Genomic DNA, 16,716 nt, shown 5'->3' on the forward strand with positions numbered 1-16,716 from the left:
TATATTTACTTTATATATAGATATAGATATTGATAGAGATAGATATAGACATATAAATAGATAGATAAATCTATCTATAAAATGTGTCCCACTCCTGTTTCCAACCGCCACCACTCTCCACAACCAAAGCAGGTATTTAGGGAAACTCGTGCTAAAGATTAAGCAGACACATATGTGCTGGGACTATCCTCTTGTAGGTGCGGAGTAAGCAGAGAGGTTTTAAGGCGTGATAGCACCACCCGCCTGGTTACCTCCCAGACACAGCCACGGGCAATGCAGCTGTCTGCAGAAACTCCCTGCTCATCAGGATAGCAGTCGATCTTTTCCTCATCCCTCATCGTCAAGGTCCACTCCACCGTGTACGCTTCTCCCAGGACAAGGTCAATTTCTGTGATAACAGCCACCTGTGGGAATGGGAAACACACAGGACAGTCATCCACAGACTCATGTCTCACTAAAAAATGAAATAGAAACCAGATTCTCCACCTCCTAGGAACACATGACTGCAGCTGATGTGATGCTGCAGGCTTGGCAGAGGGAGATTCAAGGGGCACAAGTTCTCCGACTCTCAGAACCTGGCACATTACGTTGTGGGAAGAGTTAGGGTCGGCTGAATCTGCTACGTGCACCCCTTGTATTCCCTCCCTGAGTCCTCTTTCCCCTTGATGTAGTCAGAAAGACTCTGTGGCAGGTCCCATGCTGAGCTGAGTGTCCTACTCCCTCCTCCCCAGACCAGGGCTCCCCAGCGGTCTGGAGTGGGGGACAGAAAACAGCAATGAAGACCACATGGCTTGGGTGCTCCTTCTCATTTGTCTGTGACAAACTATTTCCATCCTTTGGGTCTCATTTTTATCAACAATAAAATTAAGGAATGGGCAACATCATTATAGTTGCTTTTATTTCCAACATCACAGCCACTTCATTTCTCTAAGCCCATAGATTCCATATCTTCCTCAGGGAATTCCACTCAATATTTCAAACACTTACTCCCATTTTAATATTATTTTTCACCTTTCTTATTTGACCAAGTCTATAAATAGCACTTTATATAAAGAAAGTTCTCTCATGTCTGCATGTCACATTATAATCATCCTTATCCCAGTCTCCCAGTATCAATCGTCATTCACCTCACTGTCCCATTAATTTAACTCTCTGAGAGCCCTAGACAAGGATTGCATAATGGCACAGCCATGATTCAGGAATCAATATGAGACTGTTTGAGAATAGGTCCTGCATGAGCTCATTTGAACACCTAAGATCCAACAAAACCCAACTACAGAAATCCTATTCAAACTTATCTCCTTCCCAGTGTTAATCCTACCTATGCCAGCTACACAAACTCATAGAGTAATAATGTTATGCTGTTCTCAGTCCTTGGATGCTGTTATTCTGATATCTCTTTTCTATGGAAATTTGTCCATTTGTTGAACGCACTGCTAGTTGCCTGTTCCATATAAAATGTTCCTTCTTGTTCACCATTTCAGCTTAGAATACACAAGTTCCAATCAAGAGTTAGAATACACAAGTCCAATCGATGCAACGTTGCTGTCACCGTTAAGACATAAGCTTGAGTACACCAAGAGCTGCTTGCAAAGTGTCTTTCTCCTGCTTTAAGGACACTGTCTCTCTCCCCTCTCCCCCTCTATTTCTGCTAAAAGAGGGGCATATTGACTGAAACCAAGCGTTGCTTCTAATCCCAAGAGAAAACAAACACTTCAGCCTTGCTGTCTTTGAGACGCTGAACCAATGTCCGTCTCTGTACCTCGCACATCTCTTATAAAAGACAGAAGTCCCAAATCAGTAAGTTCCAGGGGGGTTCCCCGTCTTCTGTATCTGATAACCCTGTCATATACACCATCGCCCGAGCCCCACTCTGCAGTTTTGCTTTCACTTCTATTAAATGTTGAATAGCCAATTTAGCCTAAGTTACTGCTTCCTATACATTGAGTTGCCTGCCTCTTTCAAAATAGTTTCACGTGTATAAATTGTTTCCTCACTAGCAAATTTCAAAAAGTGTTCTTTGATCTCATAACAGTTGATTTATTTGACATATTTTTATTGAGTGCATTTTCTTTTCTGTATCCCTTAAGTGGATTGTACTTCACCACACACTCATCCACGCAAAGCCACGGGAATTCAAAGCTCATAGTGGATGTGTCCTTAATATGTGCCATCTGGACAAAGCATCAAACACCATCAGTCTGCCACTATGGTAGAAAATTGAGTAATTTTCCCCAGATTTGAAATGTCTCTCATAACACATGCATCCCATGCTTCTCATTGGGGACATGGAGTACTTGTGGGATGGATTATCTTGGGAAAAGATTCCTCATAAATGATAACTGATTACAAGTTGTTCAAGATGTCAAGGCTCATTACAACCAATAAAATATTTTATTTTTATTACCTAACAAAATACCTATCCATTAGAGAGGATTATCAAATTCTTTAAAGTATTTCTCTAAAATGTATGTTTCAGGGTGAAAGTCACATATCTCAAAACTCAAAGTTTTGTTGGAAAAAACTTCAGAGATTTAATTCATGGGACTTCTTCCTTCACCCCACAACAGCTTTCAGATTCACTTCCCCTCTAATCCTGCTCCCCACCCTGCTAACCCTGCTCCTTTGTGTCCCAGGATTCTATTCGTTTGAATGTCAAGCTGTAGAGGGCAGAGTGACAAATGGGGAGGTGGTGTGGAAAGACCACTGCACCTGTGCCATCTCTCAGCAGCTCTCCCTTCATGCCAGCTCCGCCACCTCCTCATCCCTTTTCTCCTTCCCAAACTGAGACCCCCCACACAGGTCTCAGCATCTGCTCTGGTCCTTCAGGAACTCAGGTTACCCTGCCAGGAAGCTACACCCATTCTTGATTAATTATGTCAACGAGATGGGTATTTACCTTCAGGCTGTAATCATAAGTGACCATAGGAGACATCTGGCTCAGGACACCATTGTGTTTCACTGTGACATTGCTAGGTTCCTGTGTCCCAAAGATTTTAATCTCTTTAAAAGCTAAATTGTTGGGGTCCTTGTAGCCTGACTGTGAGATCTTCACATCCAAGCGGTTCTACAAAAAAAAAAAAAAAATCAAGGACAGTTAAGTACAAAGGAATCATATATAGATGCTGCAGTCACACAAGTATTCTATACTTTCTACTTCTCTGGGCATCTCCAAGCTATCTCTAATAATGTGTGCTTAAGAAGTAGATATTATTTTAATAATCCCCTGATTTAAGAAATATCTATGATACACGTATATTTTTTACAACTGTCATTGGAAACACTGGATGCTTTGATTTATCTCTACTCAGATCACTGCCTTCTATGATGGCATGCCTGGTTCAATTTGGAGAAGACAAGCAAAGCTGAAAATGTTATTCAATAAAAGTCGTAAGTTCATATGAGGTTTCAAATACAGGAATATACAAACATGACCCCATGTGCTAATAAACAGACAGAAGCCCATGCCTAAGATTCATAGAAACTGGTTACTCACTTGGGTGACAGAAAACTCACATAAAAGATAGACGTTACTGGCCACAGTATCTGAAAGTGAGAAAATGACAAGTCAGACTGGCCTCTCTGTCACAGAGGCAGATTTCTCTCTGCCTTTTGCGCTTCACGAATGGCAACACTTCTTTTTACGGCTGAATAATATTCATTCATCAGTGGATGTTAATACCCTGGTTATTATAAAAAGTGCTACAATGAACATGGAGATGCAGATACATCTTCAAGATACTGGTTTCATTTCTTTGGACATATGCCCAGAAGAAGGATTGCTGAACTGGATGGCAGACCTATTTGTAATTTCTTTAGAAACTTCCATTCTGTTTCCCACAATGGCTGGCCCAATGTACATTCCCATCAATGGCACACAAGTCTTTCCTTCTCTCTACACCCTCACTAACACTCGTTATCTCTTGCCTTTTTCCGAAGGGTCAGCCCAACAGGTCTTAGGTAACTCCTCCCTGTGGTTTGTGATTCGCAGTTCTCTGCTGATTAATGAGAGTGAGTGTGTATTTGGGTGGAAATGGGGACAGTTCTAGCAGATAGAACATGGCTCCCTTCCACCTGTGGTTCATCTACCACTGCTCCTGACGTTGTCATCACATGCTCACCTCTGGTGTCTCCGTCATCCCAGAAGAGTTCACCTTTCGCTTCTTTGTTCTCATCCAGGGCGATGATGAGACCAAGAGCATTCTGCCGACTGTGGGAAACACATTTATGAACAAACAGAGACTAAACCTCAAAGGATTTTTTTCAAATTACCTTGGAATGTTCCCACCTAAAATACATTGTTGCAAAAATTAGGAGAAAAAAAAAAAGAAAAGAAGGAAGTAGAAAGGAGAGAGGGAGGGAGTGAAGGCGGGAAGCGTCATTATGTTCTACCATAGAATTGCATCTATGAAATACATGAAATATGCTCTTTGTGTTAATAATAAAAAGATTAATTTGAAAAAGAAAAATGGGAAGTACGAGATTCTATATAACTTTTTATTTACACATCTCTTGACTACAATAAAAAGAAAGCTACTTAAGGACCTGATTCAAACATAACTCAGAGGGGTTAAGCTACTATCAGCATATGGATCTACCTTTCCTTAGGAACAAGAGCAAAGTCACCAGGTGCACCTTCTTCTGATGTCAATAATTTCACAGAAAACAGGAATATCTCAACCCTCACCAGTAGGCGTCCATGCCTCCACACCGCTGGGCTTCATTACAGAGCGGTGCACTAACTGCTGTGCAGAGGGGACCCCCGTCCACGCTCACCTCTGGTTGGTGTTCAGCGCAGGCTCCTGCCAGGGCAGGATGTAGCCGCCACGGACGTGAAGGTTGATGTGGTCAAGAGGGGCAGGCAGGACCTTCCACTGGGCCTTTGCATTAACATCCGCACCCTGTGGGCAGAGGGAAATCGAGATGACTGTCTCACCACACCTTCTGAACACATTGTTCATCGCCCCTCAGCACAGCCCTGTACCACGTTTCTCACATTCACTCATTCTTGCTGGGACATCCTGGGAGAATCTGCTGCCATTTTGGATTGCACAGCTCACACTACAAAAGCCTTGGAATGGGTCCCAGAGACCCTCACTCCACAAGCTGTTTCTTTTTTTTTTTTACAGGCGGAGTGGACAGTGAGAGAGAGAGAGAGAAAGGTCTTCCTTTTCCGTTGGTTCACCCCCCAATGGCCACTGCAGCCAGCACACCGCACTGATCCAAAGCCAGGAGCCAGGTGCTTCCTCCTGGTCTCCCAAGCGGGAGCAGGGCCCAAGGACCTGGGCCATCCTCCACTGCCTTCCCGGGCTACAGTAGAGAGCTGGACTGGAAAAGGGGCAACCGGGACAGAATCTGGTGCCCCAACCGGGACTAGAACCTGGAGTGCTGGCACCTCAGGCGGAGGATTAGCCTAGTGAGCCGCGGCACTAGCCCACAGGCTGTTTCTGTACCACGGAGCAGTGCTGGAGGAGGTAGAACAACCCTTCATTCACCTCACAGAATCTGATACACCCTCCACAGTGGAATGCTGGCCTTCTCTCTCACCAGGAGTCGCTTTTGTCTCCTCCCACACCTTTCTCCAGTAGGACAACAATAAACGTTGCAGATACTGACAACTGTCTTACAGCAGGCAAATTCTCACAATTAGTTACTGCTACTTAAAGGTAAGGATTAGTTATTGTTGACAACAAGGAAAGAAAGGTCTCTTCCTCAGAAGGACAGGGACCAAAGACCCTTAAAGAGTAATTAAAGGCACACATGTATTATACATATTAGTTGATCTCAACAATAAAATCTTAATTTTAATTAAACACAAGTTGTACGAATATTCACAAAAACTTACCGTGTAGTAGTCATACCAGAGGGCTCCCGGGAAATATGCAGTGACTTCTCTGGCGTTCTGGAATTAAGCACAGAGCATGGGTGCTAGGATATGGCCACCAAGGACAGAGAACCCAGTTCGCACAGCATAGGGGTTAAAACCAGAGTGGTGGCCCTGCACCCACGGCCACATTGTTCTAGAGCTCAGCAGTGGGGGGAACCTCACAAACGGGGAGATTTGTCTCCCACAGACAAATGGTTCCCATAAAGCCTTCTTTCCTCTCCAAGACGCCAAGAGGGAAAAACAGCACCATTAGCACACAGATCTACTGGATACCCACTTCAAAGAGACAAACAACTGAGATTAGTCTGAACAGAAAAAAAGATGGAGGTATAATACAATAAATTAAAAAAGTTTTCTTAATTTGAAAGGCAGAGGAAAACAGAGTGAGGAGAGAGAGAGAGAGAAATCCCCAATCTGATGCCTCACTCCCCAAATGCCGGGAACAGAAGGACTTGACAAGGCCAAAGCCAGGAACCTGGGATTCCTTCTGAGAATCACAGAAGGGTAGCAGGAGACCAAGTTTCCTTGTGCCTCCCAGGTGCACTTCAACGGGAAGTGACGCTGAGTGGGGAAGCCAGGAACAACACTGAGACGGGAAGCAAGCATTACAGCTGGTGTTCTATGTTGGATCAAATGCCAGCTGCAAGTAGTGCGGTAAGATTTTGTGAGGGTACACAAGCCAAAACACTAACAGAGGAAAAGAGAAAAGTTCAAGGCTTCCTGGCGGGCCAGAGAGAAGTAAGATTGCACAGTTCCTGCAAGGCACCTCACTGACATGATTTATTTCACTAATCATGGAATAAAATAATGAGTAATTTCCACGCCCGCCCAACCTGACTATGCACTACTCATTAAGGAGATATAAAAATGATTAGATTTTCACAAAGATCTGAGGAGTTTAATTCTAGATGGCCTTGAAACCAGAACTGTGCTAATTTGAGAGCTGTAGGAGCTGAGGCCCGGGGTCCCTGAGTGACAGGCTCAGGAGAGCAGGAAGAGACAGAGGCAGGACAAGAAGCAGGCGTCAGGACCCGGCACCAGGCCTCTTCTCCCCTCACTGTTCTCCAGCCTCACAGCCGAGACCCTCTGCCCACCAGAGGCCCCCTACTCACAGGCTCCAGCACAGGGCTGACCAGGAAGGCCGGGCCCAGCAGGAACTGACCATCTATGTCCCAGGTCACCCGGTCTGACACAAACCTGAAAAGGACATGAAGGGGCCACAGTCACAGCCCAGCCAGCCCAGCCCAGCCCTGAAGGAAGTCCTCAACTCAGACCCAAGCCAGGAACCCGCTGCACCTGAGGATCCTTACTGCTGGCCTAGGCCTGGCTCACTCAGGAACACACAGGCCCACAGCCATCTGTCCTAGGACATGCTCATCAAACCTCAGAACGGGGGAGAGTTAGCTGTTATCTCCTATAAACTACTGCCTCACGACTTTGCCATGGCACACACTAAATGCAAGCAAGGCCCTCATTCTTCATGTTTCCCTGGGAATATGCCTTCTTGTGTGACCTGAGGCCGCTGGGACCTGGGACAACTCATCACTGAATAGCTACAGGTGCCAGGAAGGTGTTGGCACAGCCAAACTGGACACAAACAATCCTGTGCTGGATTATATTATTTTCCCAATTCAGAAGTGACCTTCATCACCAACAGCATACACAACACAGTGAAAAGGCATCCCCTGGCACCCTAGAGAAGGCAGGAAGTCACCCACCACTCACTGAGATCCCACTAGACACTCACTCGTGCAGGAGAGGCCGCACCACAGTGCTGCCCTCCACGTGGGCCTTGTACATCAGGGTGTAGAGATAGGGCAGCAGGGTGTATCTGGTCTCCAGGACGCTTCTGGAAAGATTCACAAAGGTGGCGTTCCAGGACACAGGGTCTTGTCTCTGCAAAAGAGGAAGAGGACTGTGAGGAGCTCAGCTGAGCACCAAAAAGGAAACCTGTTGAAGTGAAATGAACACCATGAGAAAGAGTGACTTGATTGGCCCTTGTCCTGACTGTTGATGTACAACTTAATACTTTATCCCTTTTAGTATTTTTTTGTTCTACTTAATACTATTGGTTGAACTCTGTAATTAACACACAATTTTCTTAGGTGCTTAAATTTAACTGAAAAGTGATCGCTGTTAAATGTAACAGTGGGAATAAGAGAGGGAGGAGATGTGCAATTTGGGACATGCTCAAGCTGACTTGCCCCAAATGGTAGAGTTAGAAATGTCCAAGGGATTCTAATTCAATCCCATCAAGATGGCATGTACCAATGTCATCTCACTAGTCAAAGTGATCAAATTCAGTCAACAATTGATCATACTTATAGGTCTAAGAGTCAAAGCAATCACACAAACAAGACTAGTGTCTGCAAATACTAACTGATAGAATAAAAAAGGGAGAGAAGGATCCAACATGGGAAGTGGGATACACAGCAGACTGATAGAATGGCAGATGTCCTAAACAGCACTCTGGCCTCAGAACCAGCCCTTAAGGCATTTGGATCTGGCTGAAGAGCCCATGAGAGTATTTTAGGCATGGAAAGCCAAGACACTCTGGAAAAAAAAATAAAGAGGACCTAAATGAAAGATCTCTGTGAGTGAGATCCCAGTGGAAAGAATGGGGCCATCAAAGGAGGAGGTACCTTTCTCTGAAGGGAGGCATGAACCTCCACTTTGACTATCACCTTGTCTTAATAAGATTGAAGTCAGCGAACTCAAAAGGCTTCCATAGCCTTGGCAAATCATGACAAGAGCCTAGGGAGATTACTGATGCCATAAACAAGAGTGTCAATTTGTTAAGTCAACAACAGGAGTCACTGTGCACTTACTCCTCATGTAGGATCTCTGTCCTTAATGTGTTGTTCAATGTGAATTCATGCTATAACTAGTACTCAAACAGTATTTTTCACTTTGTGTTTCTATGTGGGTGCAAACTGTTGAAATCTTTACTTAATATATACTAAATTGATCTTCTGTATATAAAGATAATTGAAAATGAAGGGTTGCAGGCAGGAGGGAAGTTATGGGGGGGAGCCATTGTAATCCATAAGCTGTACTTTTTTTTAACTTTTATTTAATGAATATAAATTTCCAAAGTACAGCTTATGGATTACAATGGCTTCCCCCCCATAACGTCCCTCCCACCAGCAACCCTCCCCTTTCCCACTCCCTCTCCCCTTCCATTCGCATCAAGATTCATTTTCAGTTCTCTTTATATAGAGATCAGTTTAGCATATATTAAGTAAAGATTTCAACATTTTGCACCCACATAGAAACACAAAGTGAAAAATACTGTTTGAGTACTAGTTATAGCATTAAATCACAATGTACAGCACATTAAGGACAGAGATCCTACATGAGGAGTAAGTGCACAGTGATTCCTGTTGTTGACTTAACAAATTGACACTCTTGTTTATGGCATCAGTAATCACCCTAGGCTCTTGTCATGAGTTGCCAAGGCTATGGAAGCTTTTTGAGTTCACCAACTCTGATCATATTTAGACAAGGTCGTAGTCAGAGTGGAAGTTCTCTCCTCCCTTCAGAGAAAGGTACCTCCTTCTTTGATGACCTGTTCTTTCCACTGGGATCTCACTCCCGGAGATCTTTCATTTAGGTCATTTTTTTTTTTTTTTTTGCCAGACTGTCTTGGCTTTCCATGCCTGAAATACTCTCATGGGCTCTTCAGCCAGAACCGAATGCCTTAAGGGCTGATTCTGAGGCCAGAGTGCTGTTTAGGACATCTGCCATTCTATCAGTCTGCTGTGTATCTCGCTTCCCATGTTGGATCCTTCTCTCCCTTTTTTATTCTATCAGTTAGTATTTGCAGACACTAGTCTTGTTTGTGTGATTGCTTTGACTCTTAGACCTATCATTGTGATCAATTGTGAACTGAAATTGATCACTTTGACTAGTGAGATGGCATTGGTACATGCCATCTTGATGGGATTGTATTGGAATCCCCTGGCACATTTCTAACTCTACCATTTGGGGCAAGTCAGCTTGAGCATGTCCCAAATTGCAAATCTCCTTCCTCTCTTATTCCCACTCCATAAGCTGTACTTTGGAAATTTATATTTGCTAAAAAAAAAGTTAAAAAAAAAGAAAGTCAATTTGAAAAAAAAAAATAAAAGAAGAAAAAGACTGTGAGGAGCTCAGCCTGGGGGACGTTGAGGAAGTCACTGAGAGCTTATTTCTGATGAGCACCACACACAGCCACACCAAAGATGATGCCCAAGTAAGTCACAGAATATTGCTAACAGAATGCATGAGGTCCCTGTGCTCACCCAGGGCACATAGTGCGATTTCCCATAAGGCATTCTTCTTGGGATGCACTGTCTAAATAAAAGGGTAAGCTAAAGAATATAGGTAAGTACAGTTCATGCAGACACTGGGTTGAATATTTTAAAGACACCCCCAGTGAAAACCGACTACATCAATGTAGCTCACAAATGCAGGGTGCCTTTCACACCACACACATCACTTGAGGGAGCAGTGAATGCCCTACCTTGGTCCCAATGGTGTTGTGGTTCCTGGAGAAGGGGTAAAAGGCCCCCAGCTGCGTCCAGCGAGCACACATCTCATATTCAGCGTCTTGAAAGAACCCACAGATGTCTGCTCCTGTCTGAACCGAGAAGCAAGAAAAGGGGCCTGCTGAGGGTTTCTGAACGCTGGCTCCAGCTCCCAGGTCAGCAGGAGGGATCCAGGGACACTTACATAGGGAATGCCAAAGAGGCTGAACTCCATCATGCCTGCAAAGGGAACCACAGTGGGGTGAGACCAGGCCCTGAGCCCTGCCTCCTCTCCCCTCACCGCCCCCTCCCTGCCAGCAGGGGCCCTGGCACAAGGCTGCACACCAATGATAGACTTCCTCAGCTGGTCCCACGCGGCTGTGTTGTCTCCCAGCCAGTGTCCCCCCCAGCGGCCAGAAGAGGGGAACGTGGAGCGGGTGATGACGATCCCTCGCTGTCCCGTCACCTCCTGCACGGCTCTGGTGGAGGGAAAGGAGGTGAGCTGAGGGCAGAGCAGGAGATGGAAAGGCACAGAGCTCCTGCCCTCGGGGCTGAACCCAGGACACGGTCCCTGATGTCTGCTGCATGGCTGCAGGGATACGGAAATCAGCCAGCGTGAGGCCCCCACCGACTCATCCCAGACCATGGACATGTCTATCATGGGTGTGTCTCTACACAGTGTTGTTCCAAGACCATCACCATGTACTGAACCCACTGGGTTGCATAAAAGGAAGTCTTCCCTAAACTCTGCTCTTCATGTACTCAGTGCCTTGTGCGTGCAATGGTGATGCCATAAAATCCCAGTGGACTGGGAAATCCTATTGCCGGTGATGGCATAGCCATCTTACATTGTCATATATGTGGGGCCAGTGCTGTGCTGTAGCAGCTAAAGCCACTGCCTGCAATGCCCGCAACCCATATGGGGGACAGTATGTGTCCTGGCTGCTCCACTTCTGATCCAGCTCTCTGTTGTGGCCTGGGAAAGGAGTATTAGTAGTAGTTCTTGGGCCCCTGCACACCCATGGGAGACCCGGAGGAAGCTCCAGACCCCTGGCTTCGGAGTGGCTCTGCCCCGGCCTTGCAGCCACTGGGGAGTGAACCAGCAGCACATTGCAGACCCCTCTCTCTCTCTCTCTCTGTCTCTGATTCTGCAACTCTGCCTTTCAAGTAAATAAATAAATCTTTAAAAACAACTGTGGTACATGAATTACTCACATGTTATTGATAATCAGGTATAAACACACCAACTGAACTGCCATTCAAATAAAAGTATGGTACATGCAATTATATACAGCAATCAACAATAGATAATGCTCATCAGCGACTGTGTCACTGGGTCTGTATTCATACACTACCTGCATCATCACTGTCATGTACACTCCTATTTACAAGATCTAAATTTGGGGCCAGCACTGTGGCACAGAGGTTAAGACCCCCTCGTTGTCACCAGCATCCCCTATGGGTGCAGGTTCAAGACCCAGCTGCTCTACTTCTCATGCAGCTCCCAGATAATGTGCCTGGGAGAGCAGTGAAAGATGGCCCACGTTCTCAAGTTCTTGGCCCCTGAACCCACATGAGAGACTCAAATGAAACCTCTAGGTCATGGCTTCAGCCTGCCAGGCCCAGCCCAGGCCATTGAAGCGATTTGGTTAGTGAACCAGCGGATGGAGTACCTCTCTCTCTCTCTCTCTTTTTCTCTCTCTCTTTCTGCCTCTGCCTCTCTGTAACTCTGCTGCATTTCAAATAAATAAGTAAATCTTTAAAAAACTACAGTACAATGCATTACTCACATGTTTTCAAAAATCAAGCATAACTACATCTCCTACCCTGCCATTCAAATAAAAGTATAGCATATACAAGTTTGTGCAACACTTACTAATGGATAATTGTCATCAATGACTATGCCACTGGGTTAGCTTATTTCTTGCACTATTTTGATCATTATGTTAATGTACACTCTTATTTATAAAAAAAAAATCAGTTCATAGGGGCCGACATGGTGGCCTACAAAAATCCCTGTTGAGATGATTCACTTTTGAAATAAAGGAGAGAAATATCCAAACCTCTGCATTTACTTTATGACTTATAACTAAAGCTATAGGAACGGCAGCTGCAGCATAAACTAACCACAATATTCCCATGTGTGTCCCCAACAATAGTATAAAAATATAATAGATCAAATACATAAAACAGTAATGCACTCTTTTACTATCTTTATAACTATTATGTACTTTACATAATTGAACTGCTGTACTCTTATCTGACTGGCAATGTGGTAACTTTGTTACATCTACTTTACCACAAACACGTGAGAAACGCTTTGTGCTGCAATTTCAGATGGTTATGACATCAATCAGCAAGAGGACCGTTGTTTTCCACTGGAGTGAGTTAGCTTTGCGTAAATCTATCTGCCTTACTATCAACACAGGACCTGGCTCCAAGCTCCAAGCTCCAAGTTGATGAGCATTTGCTTAGTTAATAAGAATTGCTACACAGTAGCTTCATCCATCACTGGCTGTCCTGAAGGCTGCACCCAGTGGAGAAGGGAGACAGTGACTCACTCGTAGGTGGGTCTGGTCTGGGACCACCCGTACAGGCTGTGCACGTCGTAGTGCCGCACACGGGAGCCGTCTGGCAGGATCTGCTCGCTCTCCATGCACAGGGTCTTGCTGCTCAGGCCCGTGCCCCTGGACTCCAGGTCTGGGGGAAAAGATGCAGGGATGTTAAAGCCAGCTCTGATCCCGGGTGACCTTGACTTTGGTTAAGAGTTGGACTCCGGATTTTAAGATAACGTGACTTCTAAAGGGCACCCTCTCCCCTTCCCCAGCAGTGTGGGTACAGTGTTGCTCTCTGACCTGCAGAACCCTCAGAGAAAGCAGAGGTTTGGGGAAGAACGCATAGTTGTCAAGCAGTGCACATCAGATTTTGATCTATGTTTTTGCCATATAAATGAAGTCATGCAATTTTTAATATATTGCTGTGGCCAGCGCCGTGGCTCACTTGCTAATCCTCCGCCTTGTGGCGCTGGCACACTGGGTTCTAGTCCCGGTCGGGGCGCCGGATTCTGTCCCGGTTGCCCCTCTTCCAGGCCAGCTCTCTGCTGTGGCCAGGGAGTGCAGTGGAGGATGGCCTAAGTGCTTGGGCCCTGCACCCCATGGGAGACCAGGAGAAGCACCTGGCTCCTGCCGTCGGATCAGCGCAGTGCGCTGGCTGCAGCGCGCCAGCTGCGATGGCCATTGGAGGGTGAACCAACGGCAAAAGAAGACCTTTCTCTCTGTCTCTCTCTCTCACTGTCCACTCTGCCTGTCAAAAAAAAAAAAATATTGCTGTGACAAAGATATCATATGTGCCTTTTATGGTTCAGAAAAACTGAGCTTTGAAAACATCACATCATCTGTAGATGGTGATACAACTCACAGTGAGAATGAATTCTAGAACCAAGATGTGGACACAAGTGTAACTCCAAAGACCATCCACTCCATAATAAGGGAGAGATACTATCTGTAGCCCAACAAATTCCTTTGCAGGAATTATCATAAGCCTACAGAACTAAGAAATTTAGCTGCTGGAGTTCTTTAGAGACATCACCACTGCCATGTGGTTTCTAGACAGCTTGGGAAATTCACCCAGCAGGCCCAGGGACTTGCACACACCCAACGGGTCAAGTGCTGGAAGTGCCTCTTGTCGCTCCCCCTCTTCGTGGGGGAACGACACTAAGCCCTGCCTAGGCTTCCTATCCGAGTCACGGCACCATTATGTCGCTCCCCCTCTTCGTGGAGGAACGACACAGGACCCTGCGCTGTTCTTTCGTCTGCTCGGCCCTCCCCGGGTTTGCTGCTGGTTCTTCCCGGGTTGGCTACTGTCCCTTCCACCTCCGTGGAAGGGCGGTTCCCCCTGGCCACATTCCCCACTTCCGCGGGGGAGCGGCACACCGCCGGCCGGCTCTCTCGGGGGCTGCACAGGTGTTCCCTTAGATGGTCCCCTTAGATGTTCCTCTTAGATGTTCCTGGTGCATGCCGTCTCTCTCCTCCTATATAGTCCTCTTCCACCAATCCCAACTCGGCTGCCCACACGCCGAGCACGCTGCTCTCCTCCAATCAGGAGCAAGTCCTACAGTTTATTGGCTGAACTGGAGGCAGCTGTGTAGAAGCTGTTTTCTTCTCTCCCAGTGCCATATTGTGGGAGAGCAGATGCATAGAATAAGTCTTAATTCCAGTAACTTAGTCTAGTCCGAGTTGCTCCCCACACCTCTGCTGCTGGACCCCAATAAACCCCAGCACCAAAAAGCAAGCCCCGGTCCCTGGACTCTTCAATGGCCGTGGCTCTGCAGGTGAGGAGGCCACGGGTCCTTACATGGCATGTAGGGCGGATGGTTCAGAGTGGGATCCGTGCAGCCTGCAGGAACTGCCCCGTTCACAAAGCTCGCCGGCTCATTCATGTCCTGGAAATGTCAACACAGACACCACTTACTTCTCAAGACAATTGTAGCCTGTCAAATTGAGAACAGGTGCCAGGAACAATCATTCAACATCCGGTATTCCCTGTAGATGCCAAGCAGGAGGGCTCATGAAACCCCAGGTGGAAGTGGCTAGAAAGGTCATTCAGGCCCTATGGAATGAGCAGCCAGAGGGGAAAAGCACATTTTCTCCATCGAGGTGTGAGGAAAAAAAAATTCCAAATTTTCTCCATGGAGACTGAAGGAAACAAAATTCCATCGTCTTCCATAATCACCTCTGAGGTTTGACAGCAAGACCCTCGGGTGAAGCACAAGGTGGGAGGTGTTTGGGCTGTGCCACGCCTGGGTGGAGGACGTGGTAGCACGCCCACTGTCTTTCTGTGAGATTATTCTCCTTTTAACTAAAGGTCGGGGCACCAAAGCTCAAGGCACACACAGACAGGCACACACCGAGGCATGTGCACACACACACACTTACAATCCATAAGCCGTCAAACTTCAAGCTCTTCTCTGGGTTCTGTGGGTTGGTGTACATTTCTTGTATTTCCCTCTTCCACCAGCTGACAGTTGAATTACGGAAAAAGTCTGGGAAGGCCGCATAAGCTCTGTATTTCTGTAAGAATTAAACACAGTCCATTTGTCCCAAAAAATGCGTTAGACAGCAGATAGGCACTTAGGGATAACTCAAGCAGAGACTTGTACCAACAGGTGATGGTCTGCACCCTGTTCTGTGTTCATGAGAAGTGCACCGAGTGTGAGGAGCAGATCACATCCACGCTCAGCATCTGCAAAGCATCTGTAGACTGTTTTCACCTTCCCATCAACATGAATGGCAGCAGACAGCACCCTGAACCGCCCATGGGATACATGCCCAACCTTAACTTGTGTCCTGCCATTGCCCATGGACTGCTTGAAGACAGAGCAGGAGCCAGGGGCACCTGCAGCCCCAAGGGCAGACATCGGATGAAGACAGAGCAGGAGCCAGGGGCACCTGCAGCCCCACAGGGCTGACATCGGATGAAGACAGAGCAGGAGCCCAGAGGATCTGCAGCCCCAAGGGCAGACATCAGATGAAGACAGAGCAGGAGCCGGGGCAGCTGCAGCCCCACAGAGCCGACATCAGGAGAAGACCGAGCAGGAGCCCAGAGCACCCGCAGCCCCACAGGGCCAACATCGGATGAAGACAGAGCAGGAGCCACGAGCACCTGCAGCCCCAAGGGCAGACATTGGATGAAGAGACATTGGATGAAGACAGAGCAGGAGCCCAGAGGATCTGCAGCCCCACCGGGCAGACATCAGATGAAGACAGAGCAGGAGCCAGGGGCACCTGAAGCCCCACAGGGCCGACATCGGATGAAGACAGAGCAGGAGCCAGGGGTACCTGCAGCCCCACAGGGCCGACATTGGATGAAGACAGAGCAGGAGCCAAGGGCAGCTGCAGCCCCACAGGGCAGATGCCAGATGAAGACAGAGCAGGAGCCAGGGGCACCTGCAGCCCCACAGGGCCGACATCGGATGCATTGAACCAGGTGGGAAAGAAACAGCCTGGTGAACCACGAGGATGCACCCATGTTTGCTCAGGTTTGAGAATCTCAACAAAACTGCACATGTGTATAACATCATATTAGAAGACTTAAAGAGGCCGTGTCAACCGCCCCTTCTCTTCATCTTCCCCCTAAAATAAAATCAATGCTTTACTTTAGTCGACCCATTTATAGCTCTTTTTCAAAGATTCCCAGTACAAAGAAGTGATAAATGTTGTAGGAGGCGTAAATGCTACTAATGCTGATCTGATCATCGCACACTGTATACTTGTCCCTATAAATCTGTACAATTATTATGTTTCAACTAACAATGTTAAGCTC

The 16,716-nt window shown here is 46.7% G+C and overlaps 1 protein-coding gene across 1 annotated transcript in view; it reads right to left on the reverse strand.

Moving 5' to 3' along the window:
* The window catches only part of LOC100358478 (maltase-glucoamylase), a 170,825-nt gene that overhangs the window by 88,861 nt on the left and 65,248 nt on the right, over positions 1 to 16,716 (reverse strand). Inside the window, exons 35-48 of the mRNA XM_070069892.1 lie at positions 15,330 to 15,464; positions 14,749 to 14,836; positions 12,957 to 13,095; positions 10,741 to 10,874; positions 10,601 to 10,635; positions 10,392 to 10,508; positions 7,635 to 7,783; positions 7,000 to 7,084; positions 5,846 to 5,902; positions 4,777 to 4,901; positions 4,122 to 4,210; positions 3,497 to 3,546; positions 2,900 to 3,067; positions 252 to 404 (exon numbers count right to left, since the gene is read on the reverse strand). Of these exons, the coding sequence (XP_069925993.1) occupies positions 252 to 404; positions 2,900 to 3,067; positions 3,497 to 3,546; positions 4,122 to 4,210; positions 4,777 to 4,901; positions 5,846 to 5,902; positions 7,000 to 7,084; positions 7,635 to 7,783; positions 10,392 to 10,508; positions 10,601 to 10,635; positions 10,741 to 10,874; positions 12,957 to 13,095; positions 14,749 to 14,836; positions 15,330 to 15,464 (1,524 nt within the window). The remainder of the gene's footprint in view (positions 1 to 251; positions 405 to 2,899; positions 3,068 to 3,496; positions 3,547 to 4,121; positions 4,211 to 4,776; positions 4,902 to 5,845; positions 5,903 to 6,999; positions 7,085 to 7,634; positions 7,784 to 10,391; positions 10,509 to 10,600; positions 10,636 to 10,740; positions 10,875 to 12,956; positions 13,096 to 14,748; positions 14,837 to 15,329; positions 15,465 to 16,716) is intronic.

This window comes from Oryctolagus cuniculus, chromosome 3, assembly GCF_964237555.1.
Source record: "Oryctolagus cuniculus chromosome 3, mOryCun1.1, whole genome shotgun sequence".
In the NCBI taxonomy this organism is placed as follows: Eukaryota; Metazoa; Chordata; class Mammalia; order Lagomorpha; family Leporidae; genus Oryctolagus; species Oryctolagus cuniculus.